This window comes from Festucalex cinctus, chromosome 11 (genome assembly GCF_051991245.1).
Source record: "Festucalex cinctus isolate MCC-2025b chromosome 11, RoL_Fcin_1.0, whole genome shotgun sequence".
Taxonomy (NCBI): domain Eukaryota; kingdom Metazoa; phylum Chordata; class Actinopteri; order Syngnathiformes; family Syngnathidae; genus Festucalex; species Festucalex cinctus.
In genome coordinates this window covers 19,380,683-19,399,704 of record NC_135421.1, presented here as the reverse complement: position 1 = coordinate 19,399,704, position 19,022 = coordinate 19,380,683, and the positions used below count along the sequence as shown (strand labels likewise).

The 19,022-nt window shown below is 40.1% G+C and overlaps 2 protein-coding genes across 3 annotated transcripts in view; one reads left to right on the top strand and one right to left on the bottom strand.

Annotated features, from left to right (window-relative positions):
• The window catches only part of arhgap20 (Rho GTPase activating protein 20), a 30,580-nt gene extending 15,724 nt beyond the window's left edge, over window positions 1-14,856 (bottom strand). The window contains exons 1-2 of one of the 2 annotated variants that reach the window (XM_077536397.1): window positions 14,617-14,856; window positions 639-724 (exon numbers count right to left, since the gene is read on the bottom strand). In XM_077536397.1, the coding sequence (XP_077392523.1) occupies window positions 639-724; window positions 14,617-14,706 (176 nt within the window). In that variant the 5' untranslated portion in view covers window positions 14,707-14,856. Of the gene's footprint in view, window positions 1-638; window positions 725-4,025; window positions 4,336-14,616 lie in introns of those variants that run through there. The other variant, XM_077536396.1, reaches the window with a different exon arrangement.
• rnf17 (ring finger protein 17) overlaps window positions 4,335-19,022 on the top strand; it is a 67,175-nt gene continuing 52,487 nt past the window's right edge. Inside the window, exon 1 of the mRNA XM_077536395.1 lies at window positions 4,335-4,372. Within this exon, the coding sequence (XP_077392521.1) occupies window positions 4,350-4,372 (23 nt within the window). The 5' untranslated portion in view covers window positions 4,335-4,349. The remainder of the gene's footprint in view (window positions 4,373-19,022) is intronic.

Sequence of the window (19,022 nt, the reverse complement as noted above, 5' to 3'; positions counted from 1 at the left end):
AAAGGTCCAAGTTTGAGTCACAAAGGCCCAAGTCCGAGTCACAATGGTCCAAGTCCAAGTCAAGTCTGAGTCACAAAGGTTCGAATCCAAGTCCAGAAGAGATCAAGTATAAACTAAAAATGTAAAAATAAATAAATTGATAAATAAATAAATAATCAAATGTAATTTAATTATTATAATATAATTATTACATTAAATTAAATTAGAAACTAAAAATAGAAAATATTTTTTTACAACCACAGAAATAGAGAAATTTCATTCTGCTCACTGGGTGGCCAATGTCAATGCTAGTCTATTTTGATAACGTGAAAAATTTTTTTTATGAAGCAGGACATTAATTTTCAGGAATAAAAAAAAAAATAGTTGGTCGAGTTGATAAAAATATTTTGCAAGTCTGATGGCCGAGTCCGAGACAGATGCCAAGGAGTCAAGTCTGGACCAGTGTACTGTACTACAGTGCTGCTACAACGGATGCGTACTTTTGTATGCTCATGTTAGTATGTTTATGTGTGTGTACATGAAAGTGCGCGTGCATGTGTATTTGCATGCCTGCATGTTTCAATGTAAATGTGACGGGGTGCGCATGCGTGTGTTATTTGCATGTGTATATATCCGTGTGTGTGCGTGCGTCCATATACCTGGATGTGCTTCTGGACCTGGTCAGTGCTTTGCTGATAACCAAAGAGGGAGCAGATTGTCTTCTCTGAGCCAGCGTCTTCATCTTCTACACACAGACACACACAAACAGACACATGCAATCACTTTTTATGTTCATCCTCATTGACACCACAGGAAATACCACCAGGAAGCCAACTTCAATTCATCCATGTGTGTGTTTGTGAGTGTGGAGCAGAAGAGAGAGTGTGAGAGGGGAAGTGTGGCGGCTGGAAGGAAAAGAGAAGTGGCCACAACGGTGGAGAAGGAAAAAGAGGAATTGAGCCTCAATGGCTGAAGATGGAAAGTAGCAAGCAGTATGTAGTCTGTGGACAAAAGTATTGAAACACAATCTGTCGAAAGACTTGAATAGAATCGAGTTGCCAAGTTCCCGTTCTCTTCCTGAATGCACCAAAAACATATTTTGCCTTGAACGCCTGAGGAAACAGTGACATTTCTGAAACGGCTGACAGGCTGCATGTGGCACGCTTCTGACATAACAAGAGGAACAAGTCCAAAGCTGACACATAGCATTGTTGCATTGCATCACGCCGGGAGATGGTTTGAATATTTTTGGCTTCCTCCTGTCGCCAAAATATAAGACTTTTACAACCCTCACAATAATCAGGAACATTGTTAAATAAATTACCACCTCCTTGGCTTTGTGTCACTCAAAAGTCAGCATTGTTGTTTATATAGCTCTTGCATGAGATTAGGGATGGGTAACATAAATGCCACAATTTTTCATTGGTTCTATTGGGGTGACCACATAAGACCACACATTCCTAACATGATCTATGACAAAACTGCTGAACAAGAAACCAACATAGTGCAAGAACTCTTTGTACATTTTTTTTCATAACAAAAAAATCAACTCACTCCAAATTTTAATATTGAGGTACAGTTTATTCTGCATTTCAAGTCCACAACAAATTATTAGGACTACTCACGTAGTATAGGGCAGTATAAGACCCAGTGTATGTACGACTAAGACATGTCTGTCATCTAGTGGTGCATAGTAATATTGCAACTTAAAACTACAGTCGACCCCTTCATGTTTCTACTTGTAAACCCAACTCAGTTCAACTATGTTTATAGAGCACTTTAAAACAACCAGCGCTACATGGAGAAAAATTACAACTTTCAAAGTATAAATTAACATAAAAATTAATAGGGCGGCACGATGGTTGGCTGGTTAGCATGTCTGCCTCCCATTACTGAGGACTCGGGTTCGAGTCCAGGCTCCGGCCTTCCTGGGTGGAGTTTGCATGTTCTCCCCGTGCCTGCGTGGGTCTTTTCTGGGTACTCCGGTCTCCTCCCACATTCCAAAGACATGCATGGCAGGTTAATTGGGTGCTCCGAATTGTCCCTAGGTGTGCTTGTGAGTGTGGATGTTTGTTCGTCTTTGTGTGCCCTGCGATTGGCTGGCAACCAGTCCAGGGTGTACCCCGCCTGCTGCCCATAGCCGAGATAGGCTCCAGCACCCCCCGCGACCCTTGTGAGGAACAAGCGGTTCAGAAAATGGATGGATGGATGGATAAAAATTAATAACATACTGTTTTAATGTTTTTAGTTCACCGTTTTAACTGTCTTTTTTTTTTTTTTTTACTTCATATATAGTAGTTTTTATGCGCCTATGGTTGCTTTTAAAGTGCTGTATAAAGTTTACTTGAGTCCAGGTAGCTGCCACCTAGCACTTAGGCTAACATGCAGCCCATCCGTCATTTCGACACAAGTAGCTCGCAACCAATATAAAGATAAGACAGCAATTTGACATTCGTGAGCACTTTGGTGGCCCCAAGCACATTGTAATGACAGCAAAAAGTTCGCAGGATGCAGCTATTCTAAAAAAAACAAAAAACAAATAAAAAACTAAAACAAAACATCTCCACATATTTGAGAAGTCTTCATCATTGTGAAATGTGACATTACACGCGCCAAATAGCAACATCGCGTGCTTACTCAGCGTTAATGTCCCGCTAAATGACATAGTGCTACTTATATATATGTATATATGGCCACAAAAGTGCAATATATGGACACAAAACTGAAAAACAACCATAAAAACTTTTTTTCTGAGTCTGACACACAAAAAAATAAAAAATACAACATACTGTTTACAAATATGATACATTTCGCCGGGAAAAGAGCATGTACACAAGTTTGCCATTAAAAACACTCATTTTGATCATAAAAATCCAGAACATGCCTCAAATGATGCTTCAACAGGTTGCTTTCCCAAATTAATGTTACAACTATAATGGTCCATTAAACCAATTGGCTCACGAAAGTAGATTTATGCACAAAAATGCAGTATTTGAGCACAAAGAGCAAGAGAAGTTAATAAACATAAGGGAAACAGTCCGCCAGTGACCTCATTTTTGCAAGCAACAAAAGGACTCTTGGCTTTTTCTTTGGATTTATTAGCATTAGCTTGATTGTTCAATTGGTCAATTGCCTTTGAAGTCAGAAAGGAACATTGAGTGAGTAGTATTACCTCATTGTAAGTTTATACATTTTTTTCATAAAACAAATGATTAAATATTTAACGTTTAGAATACATGACTAAACGTTTCGAGTACAGTGAAACTTTAACTCAAAAATAAACCTACGTTTTCCTGAAACAAAACTGCAGTTCTAATGAGGGTCACTTGAGGCGCTGTTTAACAGGATTTGTTCATACATCCCTGTGTCATATTTAGCCATTATAATCAATGTGGCCTGTGGCCAGCATAATTAATTAATCTATTGTTGTGTGGCTCTGATAAAAGGATCATGGTGGCCATGCTATCTTTTGTGTGCAAAAAAATAGAACAGTTAAGATATGACAATAGTAATGAAAATAATAATGATGATAATCATGATTAGAATGAACGTTATTTTCTCTTTAATGTTACGTTTGTCCTTTTCCCCCAGAAAACTGATAGTTCCCCGTAGAATAATAAAATGTTACAATGAAACATCATATTTGATCCAACAAAGGCGACAAAAGGATATGAAAACAAAACTTGTTTCCTGGCTAGTTTCCCATATAATTTGATATTTATTATTATTATTATTTATTTTATTTTATTTTTTTACCACACATAGATTGTTGGGGGAAAAACAAACAAACAAACAAAAAACTAATTGTAAAAAATATGCAGTTGGTCAAGTGGTAATGGTAGCTCCCCACCCAAATGCACCATTTTGATATAGTATATTTTGTGTCAGAAAGACTACTTTAGGCTGTGAAAAGGTTGAGAAAAAACACAAAATGTCACCCGGTGTCCTTAATTGGTTTACTGTGTGCGTAAAATGCGCACACATGGACCCACAACGGGGCAGAGTGTGTGTGTGAAAGAGAACCATAAGGAGGACCGGTTGTCTACCTTTTTGTTATCCGGGAGCGGCGCGCTGTTCCCGGCCACAGAGTCGGAGTCGCTCCGGCCCACGGCGGTGCCCTGCTGCTGCTGTTGCGGTGACATGCTTTCCATCAAGAAACAGATCCACCGGGCCAAGCGTACCCGGCAAACAGTAATCCCATGACACGGCGGTCTGATAAAGTCGTTGTTTTATCCTGCAGAGAGCTGGACGGAAACCCGTGGAGGATCCATGACGGCGGGGGTTCGCCCAGAGACGCGCCGGAAAGCTCCTTTCTCCGTGCGCAGCCAATTTGGTCTGAGCGGTTCGCGGCTTGACTGGAAGATTGACCAATGATGCCAACACCGACATCAAGGTAGAGGGTGTTATATAAGATACTTCCGATTTGTTACCAAAATAAAAGATCTAAACTGAGGAGCTTTTGAAATGTCGGTCTATTTTATCAACTGCGCTTTATTTTGATAGGGCAACGCGAGGTGACAGGAAATACAAATGTTGGCGTGACTATAAAGTCTGACAAAGGCTTGGAGAACAAATAATACTATTTTGAAACAAATTTAGGCCTACTTTTAAATGGAAAGATTTGGTACTGAAAATGATGAGTTCATTCTATTAAAGAATTACATTCAAATGCATTAAATAACTATTTTTTTTCTACTACTTTTTAAAATCATTAATTAAGTGCTATCATTTTATTTCTATATGTATGATTAATATATTTATACGATTAGCCATTTAACTGAGTAATCTAAGCTATTATTATTATTGATTAGTTTGTTATTTGAAATCGTAATTATATGTGCTGAACTGTGTAGGAAAATGCTGACTTTTACAAATATTTACCATTTAAGTTGAACTAGCAATTTGAATCATTTTAATTTGAACAGTTTTATGCTCAGAAGGTGGGAAAAAAGCACAAAAGTTGAGTACAGAACAAAGCACTCAATTTGATCTGCGAATTTCCCAGCTTTAAAGTTAATGTTTGTACCTAATGCAACGCCCACACTCACTCTTCTCTCCACCTTTTGCGTTGAAAGCAATTGTCAGACCAGATGCTAACAATCATCAAATTATTTGATGCCATGCTGCTGCATAAAATATGCAATATGCCACCTTTAGCTGCCCCAATGTTAACCAGCAATCCACCATAAGACGAGAAGCAGCGCCCTCAGCATGATGTAGTACAGTTAAATGACAGTCCAGCTAAAGTTGGAACGGGCGCAGATGCTTTTCAAGGCAAGCGGTCTGTTTCCTGATGTTATTCCGGACAGCAGCAGTCTGGTCTGCTTTGGTCTGTCTGAAGGATCGAGAGCAGAGCGGCAGACTGGGTCCAGGGTGTGTCGGCGTTGTGGTTGGAAACGCCGCGTGCGTTGCCTGCCTGCGCTGTTTGCTCTGTTTCTGCTGGCCAAAGGATGACAACAATAACAACTTTCCAGACTTTTCCTTTCTTTTCCGTATCCTGCTTTGTCAAGACAAATTTTACAACCTAATATAAGAGAAAAATATATGCTCACGCATATGGAGCTATCCGCAGTCATGGTAGTAGTTTGTTGTATTTGTAGTAGGTAGATATGTGAAAGCAGTACTAGTATAAGTACAGTAGTAGTAGTAGCAAAAGTACTACAAACTAATATGAATATGCGTAGGTAGTAGTATTAGGTCGTAATATGAAGTAAAGGTATCAATGGTATGTTGAGTATTGTTATGAAGTAAAAATAGTTGTATGTCACAGCAGTAGAAGTAAGTACTAGAATGTAGAAGTATTAGTGGTAATAGCATCATGTAATAGAATCAGTAGCATGCTGTAGCTGTAGAAGGAAGTACTGGATGTGGGAGCTGTAGTGATAGACGGAAGTACTATAGTAGTCGTATGTAGTAGATGATGTAGTAGAGGGAAGTATTAGATCAATAAAGTCAAGTCTAAGTCTAAGTCTAGAAAGTAGTAGGATGTGGTATGTTGAAGAAGTTGTAGTAGTAGGACTTAAGGCAGTACGAGTGTGTAAGTACTAGTAGTGGTAGTAGTATGTACAGTAATTTAAAATAGAAAAAAAACCTAATAGTTTGACATGATCAAATATTCTGAATGTCATACACAAACATTTATTAAATGCTTTGAATGCATGTAGTTATGTTTATTGCTCAAACACAGCCAGTGCTACTTTCAACGTAGCCTTCCGCTGTCAAGACAAAGGATAATCTGTAGTCAAAATTAATAGTGTGATTAATCTGCATTATTACATGATTCATGCAGTATTTTTTTTTTGATTAATTAATTAGTTAACGCTTTAACTTTGACAGCACTACTAGTAATAACACAACATTTTAATATGTCAGTCACGCCCCCACCAGGCTGTTTGAATGACAGCCCCCCGACAGACACTGACATGAGCAAGCCCCGAAACATCTTCCCAACAAAACCACCATCACCATTACTGCCACTTGGGAGCCCTCCACGAGTGCTTGAACAAAATGGATGTTTTGGTTTCAGACCTTTCCAGAGAATCAGACACGCCATGATAGTGAGGAGACACAAGACAGAGAAGCAGACGTCTGAGCCTGGCCACTGTCCTCTTACGCGCACACACGCACACCCTGTGACCTGACTAATCAGATTAGTGTGGTGTGCCTGCAGAGAGTTGACATGCTGCTGACGTGCTGCCATGTGCTCTACTACTACTACTACTACTACTACTACTTACTACTGCTGCTGCTGTTGTTATTGTGATGTCACGGAGTGATTGAGAAAACAGGGAAGCCTTCCTCTCTGGATTGAATGTGTGAGTTGTCAGTGGAAAAGAAGACGTTACATCAGGTAAATTACTCAAGCGAGATGGAACGCCGGCTGTGATTTGCATTACAACAGCAACAGATGATTCCAAAAATGTATGTGGTGGAAATTCAGACAATAGTTAACATGATCAATGAGTGAGCGATGACTTTTCTGTTCCTTGGATTAATGGCACAGATTTGACGCTAAAATTGTCATTAAATTGAAAGACAACCCAACCAAACATTTTATACATACACTCTAAAAACAGCTGGTCAAAAATAACCCAATTACGAGTCAAAAAAGGAACTGACGCATACTTAGGTCATATTTAACGTAACATTGTGGTTTGTTTTGCGCAATTTTTGCATAAAATTGAGCCCTAACCCGAACCCTAACCCAATTGGGTGGCTTTGTACTAAATGACCCAGAAAGTTGGGTCAAATTGACCCAAGTAACGATTAGGTTAAGTTTTTAAGGCAACTGTTTTTGGAGTGTAGCTTTAAATGAGACACTGAGAACTAAAGAGTGCTAATTAAAGTTTTGTCATTTTAAAGTGCGGATATGAATAGAAAAAAAAACGAGTATCTTTTGCATCTTGGGTCAATTTGAACCAACTTTCTTAGTTGTTTCACACAAAACAACCCTAAAAATTGGGTCATTGATCAATAACCCAAAACATTGGATCGTTTAGCACAAACCAACCAAGAAAGTTGGGTCAAAATGACCCATGTAGCGGGTTGGTCATTTATTTTAATTTTTTTAACCCAAATTGCGTTATTTTTTTTACCCAAATGTTTTGCGTTTATACAGTTCTAAAGGCATAGGAAGTAAACACTGAACATCACAAGATTAAAACCTTACAGACATGTGAACTGTGATGTCAACAATGCGAGCCCGAGGGCAGATTGACGTCATTTTCAGGCGACAGCAGAGGGCGACATAAAGCCAAAATGCCAGCCCCTTGAGATGGATGATAACAAATTGATTCATCTGTTTAATTCTTATTCCACTAACACAATATTAATCAGAATACCGTGCTTAGACTAGTTGGGTCCATTAAGAACCCAAATTGAAAGCTCAACGGGGCTCTCAAGCTCTCAGCTGGAGGATCCAGACGTGGAGCCAGCAAAGCTAATCAACACGAGATAAGTGCCGTTAGTCGACTTCCGTGTGCGTGTCAGTCAGCCGTCACGTTCACAGCATCGCTCTCGTATCGCATCGAAGAGGTCAGGAGCCAAGAGGTCTAAAGCCCACATTCCACCTTGGGAGGGGGGCCGGCGGGACCACGAGGTGAAAACCGGACGGCGACGTAAGGTTAAGACGTCTCAAGTAGTTCCCACCGAATTCATGTCAGATAATAAACAAAAAAAGTTCAGAGGTCGCACGGAGGAAGCTGTGCATGCTGATTTTGGGATTTGGGTCGGAGGCAGGGGCATGAGGAGGGGGTCCCGAATATTTACAAGAAAAGACAACATGGCTTCTTTCTTTCAGATTGCGGGTGGCCTAACTTTTCAATTTAAGGGCTATGTTTTGAATTTGAAAACATTGTATTTAATTTAAATGTGTTGTTAATCCCATTATATATATTTTTTATTTTAGCCTACTTGTGTTTTTATTGTATTGTTTACAATAAATTAACCAATTATTTAAAACAATAAATGAATACATTAATACAAAAATAATAGATGTTCATATGAGATTGTTCATTATTAAAATATAAAAATATGAACACTCACTTTTTAAATGCTGTATAGTGTTTTCGTATTAAATTAAATAAATAAATGATAATGAAACAATGTGGTTGACTTTATAATTATCAAACAAAATAAATAAAAAATTATTAAATGTATGTTAATTTAACCAAGTAAAAAAAAAACTCCAGGTATTGTAAAAAGGAAGAGATATTGTTTTTTTTTTATGTACCAATTTATATAAATAAATGATAATAAAACAGTATGGTTGACTTTATAATTATAAAAAATAATAATAAAAATTAATTAAATATATGTGAATATAACACAGTTAAAAAGAAATTGTACAGGTATTTACAAGCATCTAATAGAATAAAATGCTTAGAAAATATAATAAATGCATTTTAAAATACTTAAAAAGTATAATAAATGAATTTTTGAATTGACTCATTTGAAGAAAAATTGATTTAATTAATGCATCAAATATTGCAGGACTTGACTCTGGGCTGTATGATGAACACATTGACACTTACAGGATGTTGATGATTATATCATCTAGCTACTTATGTGTGTCTTTAGCACGCTCACACACTTGAGTGTTTCTATTTTGAAAGGTGTTTGCAAGACATGACAGGGGTTCCCCTTTCCCCTCTGCAGTGGGTCAAGTGCACCGTCATAACATCCAATGAAAACATCTGGCGCGGCCGACCAAAGCCAAGTAAGGAGAACAACACCGCTGGCATCCAACCAGCGCCCGCGCACTACCACAATCCCAATCCTGTTCGCCACAAAAATTAGGTCAGAGAACCAACACAATAGCTATACCTAATGTTTTGTCCAACTTGACATATTGAGCCAATGCAGCAAATATTTGGCTGTGATGTGACAGCATAAAATGACTTCAGCCAGCAAGTTTTGTTTAGCTGTGATTTGTCTCATTAAAGAAGCGTAAACGACGTTAAGTTGCCAAAACATGCAATCTGAGGGAGGACTGGTCCAACAGCTACACAAGCTGGGAGAATGCCGGACCTGCAGCAATGTGATTGTTGGCCTACCAAAGTCCAGCAATGGCATCAATCTGTCGAGTAGTAATGATGGCGTAAAAATGCCTGTTCCATGTCAGCGGCCATGTTAATGAAAGAAAGAGCAACTTGGGTGTCTACTCTTATGTCAATGCTCTCACATTCACATGTATGGCCAATTTAGCAAGAAGCATGTTTAGGATTATCTTGTTCAAACCTTTGAAGAGTCAGTGCTGTGGTCTGAGCAGCAGGGGGCGCTACTTCTCTCATCGCCCATTGCCAACAAGTGCCAAGTGCCATCTCGTCAAACGCTTCATCACTTCCTTACATCCTTAACATGTTTCAACGTCCAGCTTCCCCCCTTTGCTCCGCCGTGAGTGTCCACAATGAAGAGCATCCCCGCCCCCACCTCGTCCACTTCTGCAGGGTCAGCCGGGCTTAATCCCCCCGCCTCTTACAGCTGGCCTAATACCTCCTGCCGCCACCCTGACGTCTCAGACTTCCCAACCTGCCGAGTCACCACCTCCCATCCGAAAGGTCTGACGGGGGCGTCTTGACTCTCTTGCTACAAGTTGGTCAAGTGGAAGCCTCAAACCAGAGCCCATCCAGGGGAGAGCCCCAGATAATATCCTCCTGACTACCAGGAAAAAAAATATTGTCCAATCATGTTTATTTTGATATTCCCCAATCTTTGTGAAGTAACTGGAATACTGCAAAAGAAATTTTGGAAAAAAAAGTTTTTATGTTTAATCTCTGATGTGTCCACTACAGAGGACATTTTTTTAAACTTAAATGCTAGGCTCAAATACAGTTAAAATAATTCAAACAATACTTTAAGGTGTTCCTAAGAGTCTTATAGAAAACATGTTAACAACATTTAAAGCCTAAATTTGTTCAATAAAAAGTGATATACACTTACTTTTCTTCTTCCCTAAAAAGTGCTTGCACGGAGGGAAGCCATTTTCTTTTATGATGCAATCAAAGGTAGCAAAGCCCCACCCCTACACATTTTGGTATCATTGGAAAGCTCTGAATGTCCTCTATAGAGCCCAAAAGGAGTTAATTCAATCGTATGCACTGGGTGGGAGACATTCAGGTTTAAAAAGGTCCACTACAGAGGACACATTTGAATTGCTGGTAGTCAGGAGGATAAAGGTCAGATGAACTCTTTTTTTGCTTGTTCGGAAGAAGGCGGACAAATACCAAGGTCTGTTGAGTACCAGGATGATTTTATCTGGAGTCAATTAAAACTCCAAGTGAAGTCACACATCTTCCTCAAACACGCGAGTTAGTGCCGTGGTGTCAGCAGTTGGGACGAATGTTTCAAAAGTCTGAAGGGTAACTGGGAGTGGAATTAGTTGGTTAGGTTTCGAGTTTCATGGGAGCCAATGAAATCAAGCACCCGTGCTCCCAAAATGACATAAATTCATCGATTGATGGTTTGGGATTGGTTTTAGTGGTAGGATTAGGAGGGAAATTGTGGAAAAAAAATAATCCAATGTAAGGGGAAAAACAAATTGTTCAAACGTTTTGGGTTTAGGGGTTATAGTCCGGCTCGTCCATTCTAGTGCAATGACAGGTTCAGGAAGAATAGGGTTAGGATTAGGGAAAAAGTACATCCATTATAGATCAAACATGATTTTAAAAACAATCCTTCCATACAATCTGCAAATTAATCGATTATTATGCCGTTCCATAACAAAATCAAGTTTAGAGCAAGGGTGTTTACGTATGTCGTGTGACGTCCAATGGCGCTAGACTCGATAAACGACAAAGTGCAGCGCAACCATCGTAAGATCAAAGACATCCAAACAAAAACCCATTATCAGGACAAGCTTTCTTTACCTTACTCTCACATAAAAACACATACAAACTCCCCCAAAACACTCCATGTATTAAATCAGTCATGCGAGAACAAATGCATGCCTGAATACATGTCGAAGTGCATACACACTACATTGTCAGTATTGTCTGGCATGTTATGACTTGGGAGAGGTAATGATACACCAGAACCAGTCCAGCACACTTAATGAGAGCTCCCCAGCTTCGTGTAATCATTGCACGTGCGCGTGCGTGGTTTCATACTTCGAGGCTGATGGCCTCACTCACCTCCCTAATGGCTTTCCCTCAACACATGTAGCCTATCGCACACGGCTACCACGCCGCAGCACGGGAAGATGTCGGGACGCTAAGTCGTGGTGTTTATGTTCTGGGCTTTAAGGCTGTACGTGTCAGAGATTTTAAGTAAATATTATCGTGAGTCAAACTAAGATGGGGGTGTTTATGTTTAGAGATATTAGCCATTAGCTAAACTATGGCTAATGATGCAGTCAAGACTGCTAAGAAGTGGGAAATATACCTATGGTGATTGTGAGGAGATTTTTCCCAATAAACAAAAACATGGCAGATGGCTATAGGATAAGATAGTCGCCTATTTGTTAGGTTTGGTTTGAAATCTCATTTTGAGGTCCTTTTGGCCATTTACAGGGATAAATGCAGGGTTAGGTTGATGGGGCTTTCGGTGAGTGTTTACTAGGGATGTAACGATAAGGGCATCGTGATATTGTGATATTAAAACTGCCACAATATCATCGTCGTCATGTTCACAATATTTAAAAGGAACACATCTTTTAAAAAAGTCAGGTTGATTTGTGCAGTTCTAGCACCCTCTAGTGGCTCGTTTATTAGTGCAATTTAATTTTCATTAAGGATGTTTTGGCCTTCTATGTTTAAAATCTGTGTAATTGTCAGATGAAGGGGAATCTAATTTGCTTGTGAAGCGATAAATGTGTGCTTGCATTAGCAAATAAGTACCTCAATATTGTTATTAGAGATTGTAGGTGGTTTATATGCATTTTTGTTATGTACAAAAGCACAATATTGTGCTTTTTTTAGTATGAGCTCTTTTTTTTTTTTCTTACAATATTGTGATCTTTTTTAAATATCGCCAGCCCCCCCCATAATATCATGACAATTATCGTATCATGACCTTCATATCGTGATAATATTGCATTGTGATGTTTGGATATCGTTACATCCCTAGTGTTTACGGTTTTGGCATAAAGATAGGGTCACTTGTGTTTACTGTTTATTGGTTAGGGGTAAAGTAAGGGGCTGGGTTGTAGTTTGTATTTAGGGGTTACAGCTTGACTCGATTTAAGGGTTAGGTTTATGTTTAGGATTATGGTATGGGTTGAGAGTTTCGGGGTTAGGTTCGTTGGGGGGTTATTGGGGTTTAGGGTACAAAGTTTGACACAGGTATTAAAGTTGGGGTGTGGTTACGATTTAGGGTTAAGGTTTCGGAGTTGGGGTTTACATTTGGATTGTGGTTATTGGGATTATTATTGGGGTTGTGGTTAGTTACGTACGTGTTTAAGAGTGAGTCTGGATTTAGGGTTTTGATTTTCCCTAGTGCGGTTTTTGTGTGATTGATCCATAGTAACTGAGTGAAAACAATTAACTAGCGACCAATCCCGGTTTACGCCGAGCTAAGAACAGGACAAGCGGTCTGTGAAACGGATGGATGGATGTGAGCCAAATTGTCTGTCAAAACATAAAAGGCTACATTACTTGCAACGGGTGCGGTGGAAGTCACTTCACACACTGTCGTCAGCATTCCTTTATGTCTGGCGGTGACCTCACGTGGTGCCACCTGACTTCTTCCTTACTGTACACTTGCACTCACACGTCTGCAATCACGCCCAAAAACAACGCCACAGGCAAAAAGTAGGTCACGTCAAGAAAAAGAAAAAAATATTTACATCAGCCTAAATCCTTCATGAGATTCATCCTCCTTGGAGTTAATCCCAAGTTTGGATGTATTCCATTATAAATATCCTTTCGTGTGACGAATAAAAAAGAAAAAAATATCATAGTTCTGCTTCAAATAGGATTTACACAGCGGGTCCCAATTTTGATTAAGTGCATATATCCCCTTTCCACTGATCCATATGGCCATGTTTATGTTGACGGAACACCTGAAGTGTCGTAATAACGCCTCGACATATCCGCGGAAATACCACAGACTTGATCCGTACTTTGGAGATTTTTGCGTTATGAAATAAAGCTTCATGTGCGGAATTCTAAAAGAGGTTTGGCCAGCTGTCAGCATCATTCCCACTGCTGATTTGTTGTGCTCGAATGGGGGATTTGGACATAATAAGACGACGAAAGAAGTCGTGCATGGGAAGACACAGGATGTCTACCATTTTGCTTTGAAGGACACATTTTGGGAGAAATGTCTCCAGTGGTCCTCCACAGACAAAACAACAACAACAAAAAATCAAGAAGCCAGACCTGAAAAGACACAGAAAGTCAACCATTTTAATGTAATACCACCATGTTAGGACTGTATTGGTCATTTTCAGGTGTATTTCGAAAATGAACTGCAACCTCCATTTTACGTCCGATTGTTATCAAATCTGAACCCCCTATACTGCACAGATGGAAACACAAAACTGCCAATTGCTTGTTGTTTTTGTCATTGAGTTTGGAAGACGCATTGCAAAAAAATTATTGATTTTTGATTTGCCATAAAACTAATAATTCAGCTCATGAACTCTTTGAAAACTCAGCCCCTGAAGCCAGGTTCACTTAGCAACATGACATTTGGTAATAATGTCAATCATGAGTAGACCCACAAAAACGTCTCAGGAACCCAGGCCCAAAAAGACACAAGAAGTGTACCATTTTGGTTTGAAAATAGCTCATTAGGCTCATTCTAATCTTTTCCAGGGGTCCTTTTGAATTTATTGAAAATTCAGTCCCTCCAGCCTGTTTCACAGAGTAGCATGAGATTTGGTGCAAATGTCATTAGTAGATCCACCCAAAAAAAGTCTCAGGAAGCCATGTCTGAAATGACACAAAAAAATCGACCATTTCAGTTTGGAGGAGCCATGTTAGGACCGTTTCCAGGAATCCTTCAAAAGGTTCTAAATATTTTTGGTCTGATATTTACACAACTATAACCACAGATGGACAATGCTAACTTGTGAAACAGATTGATGACATAATTTTGTAAATCATGACTATCTACGCAATTCCCACACCAATCAATTCCACCATGCGACCCGTCATCATCAGTTGTCACTTCATCTTGCGCGTGAAAGACACTCACCCTGACGGTGTGAAACTCCACGCAGCTTCCCGCCCGGCCCCTCGCTTTCTCCGCTTGCTCGTCCATGTCGGGAAAGTTCTCCTGAAGCATCTCCCCTCACGAAATGTCACCCGGGATCGGTCTCCCCGGCCGTTCCTCTCAGGTGTAGTGGAACCTAAAGCTGTGTAGATCCATTGAGGAAGACGGCAGAATCTTCACCAGCGTGTGAAATGTTTCTCTTTGCTGCCTACTGCCCGTCTGGCTGGCTGACTAGTCAGGCGTTTGGTCCTGTCCTGACAGTTCGCCCCCACCTTGCTACCTCCTCCTCTAGCTCAGCCCACACCCAGACCAGCCTGCCTGGTCCTATTGGCTGGTCAGGTAGAAAGGGGGTGAACGCTGGTGGGCTCCAAATGGAGGGGGTTTACAGAGAGGGCACAATCGGGTGTGGGGGTGGGGGTGGGGGGTGTGGGGGTGGTAGGGTGGTAGGGTGGGGGGTGGGGGTTTGCCTGGCAGATCGATGTGCTTGTCTGTGATTAGTCAACAGCAGCAGTTGATCATCTCCCGAAGGGAAACGAGAATTCTTTTTTTTTAACATTTAGATTTTGTGCACTACAGTTTTAGAGTGTACACTAGGTGGCTTTCAAGATTTTGGGGGGGCAGTGTCAGAAGCATACTTTGGGGTTGACACGTTGAAGGGAAATGAACAGTTCCAAATAATTGTCAGCGTTAGCATAAAACCTTCAAGATTATTACAAATGACAGGAAAAGCCTACTAGAACAGTTGAATTTTATTTATGTCTGTCCTTCAGCTGGAACTGGGACCTTAGCAAGGTGGAGGGAATTATCCATCCATCCATCCATCCATCCATCCATCCATCCATCCATTTTCTTAACCGCTTTTCGTCACAAGGGTCGCGGGGGTGCTGGAGCCTTTCCCAGATGGCTTCAGCCAGTAGGAACTTGTTGCCAGGGGAGGGAATTATGATCTGTTCCAAATAGCAGTCTGTGCATTTAGGTTTCTTGAGAAAGCAAAAAAAAAAAAAAAGTCAGGAAAAGCCTACTAGACCAACTTAACTTCACTGTAGGTTAATTAGAGGCACCTTAAATGGTGGCAAGTGTGTGTTGTTGAGTTTTCAATGTGACTGCTTAATTCTGAACACAGCCGATTATATGAGGGTGTGCACATTTATGCAACCACATTCTTTCCATTGTGTATTTTTTACTTCCCCTATCAAAAAGATTTTTTTTTTTAATTCAATTGGATTATATAGGTTATAGGTCACACTAATGGTGGAAAATGTTTTGTAATTATTTGTATTGGTGTCATTTTTCATAAAAACCTTGCATTTAATAAGGGGTGTGTAGACTTTTTATATCCACAGTATACAATGTGTCACACCTACATTTTTTCCCCCCCAATCTCTGTCTGGCCCAGGTACATGAGCAACTTACATCCCTTATGCACCAATTTCACAGCACTTTCGCTTGAAACTTTCATCAGCTCCCCGGCAGGAATAGTAACAAACTCTTTAGCGGCGACATTATGTTTGGATTTCAGAAGTCGAGGACGCTTACGAGGACATTAACATTCTTCTTCAGAGTCATTACAAACACGCGTTGACCCAGAAATGTGGACTGATGACGCAAAAGCCTTCCTGCAAAGGGAAGCTGTTGTCGGCGGATTCATTTAGCTCCAATTGGCGGCGTAACTGCGTAACGAACCAGTTTAACCATTTTAGGGTGGCTTCTTCTCATGAGCAGGGATTTTCAAAGCCCAACTCACCCTAGATTTTCGGAACAAATTACAACCAAATATGAAACTAGTATACTAGACAAATGGACGATGCTTAAATTGTGAAGGATTTAAGTTTTGGTCATTGTGGGCGGTGTGATGACACCTTGAACCATAAATCCTAGCGCATGAATTTTGCTTGAAAATTCAGCCCTCGAATCCAGTTTCACATGAAACATACATGAAACGTACATGAAATCTGCTACATGTCTATTTTGAGTAGTCCCACAAAAAAAAAAAAAAAAAGTCGTAAGAAGCCATACCCAAAAGAACACAGTAAGTCAGCCATTTTGGTTTTAGTGGCCGTTTCTGGATTCAATTGTTTATTACCAGAGAACTTCACTGAGAGATTTTGTCCAATTGCTACTGAATTTGAACTTTTGAAATTGCAAAACATTTTACTTTCCGTTGAGTTTGTGCGGAGTATTGCGGCCAAGTTTGATGACTCGCCAATTTCATCTAGCAACACGAGATTTGGTAGTCATATCTTTCATGTGTACTGTAGACCCACAAAAAAATATAGCAGGTCTGTCATTTTGGTTTGAAGTGACAATTTCCCGGTCAATGTGGCCATTTTATTTAGACTGGCAGCCTCCAGACTTAAACCCTATAAAGTGATGCAGTTTCTGGACCTGTTTTCAAACATGATGAAATTAAAATATCAATTTTCTCACCATTCCAATACTTTGGACGGAGAGTGACACGAACAAAACGGAAAACGCTCAGTTCAGTGTTATGAAGAAGAGACGAGCTCCCTTGTCTTGATGGTTTAAAGGGCTCCTTAAATCTTCGGGGCAGGTTAGGTGGCGAGTGGGGGGAAGGGGGTGACAAAAAGGACAAAAGGCCACGTAAACATCATGACCAAGCATAACAAGTCTGGGAATGAGGCCGGCGAGCTGAGAGGATTACGGCTGCTCGCTGACACGCTCCAGACTTTGATCCGTCAGTCACGGCAACATGCTAACACCCGCAAAAACTAAAAACTAAGTACGCGTCATATGTAAGTCAACTTGAGTGATTTATTTTTTGTAATCTTCACTTTGACACCACTCCAGCTTAAAGGCAAAGTGTACTGTACTTCGTCAATGACTTTTTTTTTTTCTTCTTTTTTTTTAACCTGCAGTTTCTGATTAAGTACAGCATTCCTGTATTGTCATGGCTTTTTATTGATAGGAGATATTCGGTTGCACCTGTCCATCATGCAAGCGGTAATCTTCAGATAGCATTACAGTAATACGGTTGAAATGATTTGTATTTTTTTAAGTTGTATAATTAAAACAAAATAAAGTAAAACTCTTTGCCATTTTTAGCCTGATGGGAACATAATGGACACCTTGTGGACATGGAATGGAATTTGACACTTGACAAACATGTAATGAATTATGGATACCTGACAAATACTAAATAATCGACACTTGACGGACACAAAATGGACACGTCATGGACGCCTGATAGACAAAAGCCAAATAAAAAACCAAACTTGGGGTAACTAATTCATTAGCTGCTATTCGCCCAGTGTGGTCGGCCTCACGCAGGTCCGGTCGAGTGGCCGGCCAACCCCTGATCACCCGTGCCGGATTCGACTAATTGGATCATGCCACGGCACAGCCTTCAAAAGGCCAAAAATCAGACAGCCGCCAGAGCGAGACACAAAAACGGCTAATGAGCGTCAGAGGACATCACAGGACTCCCACCAAGTACAACTCCCTCAGTTTTCAAAACTATTTTGTTACCTACTTCAAGCCAATTAAATTAAGTTTGTTTCTGGCATTACCCAAAAGCAAATTTTGCTAATTTGCAATTGGGACCAGCTAGCTAGCCTTATTCGCTTCAAGCTTAATCGACCTCATGTGGTAGAATAATGTTTGTATAATGCCAATGCTAATGACCTAACAACAGGATAGCATTGTTTTACTGACAGTACATAGCATACCTTGTCCGAAGGCACAGATTTAGTAGTACCTTAGTATTTTATCTAACAACATAGCCGCATAACATTTATACACACAGCTGTGCCATTGTCCTACAATTGAGGCAAGGCATGACTGTGTTTTAGTATATATTTTTTTTCTAAGCTTCAAGCTTACTCAACCTCATGTGGTAGAATAATGTTAGCATTTTAGCGAATGACCTAACAACAGGATAGCATTGTTTTACTGACAGTACATAGCATACCTTGTCCGAAGGCACAGATTTAGTAGTACCTTAGCATTTTGGCTAATAACAAAACCGCATAACATTTATACACATATCTTAGCTGTGCCATCTTCCTACAATTGAGGCAAGGCATGACTGTGTTTTAGTATATATTTGTTTTGTTTCTAAGTGTCTTATCTGAACATCAAGTGTAAAGTCAATATTTTCCTTGGCGGGTGATAGCCCCATCGGTACCATCTACAAGGCACTTAAAACCCCCAAAGCAGATGATCCTGTAACATTTATGCTGACCTCTTTCGAGAGCGGAGTGATTCCGACAGCGTGACGGAGGGTCTCATTAATCTAATTTACGAGCAGCATCAAGTTAGCAGCCGCTATGTGAGCATTAGCTCGCTGGTACTTGGCCAATGAGGAATTAGCGTTGCGGCTAATGAGGCATGATGTTTTTGTTTTTTTTCTTCCTATGCAGGGCTCAGTG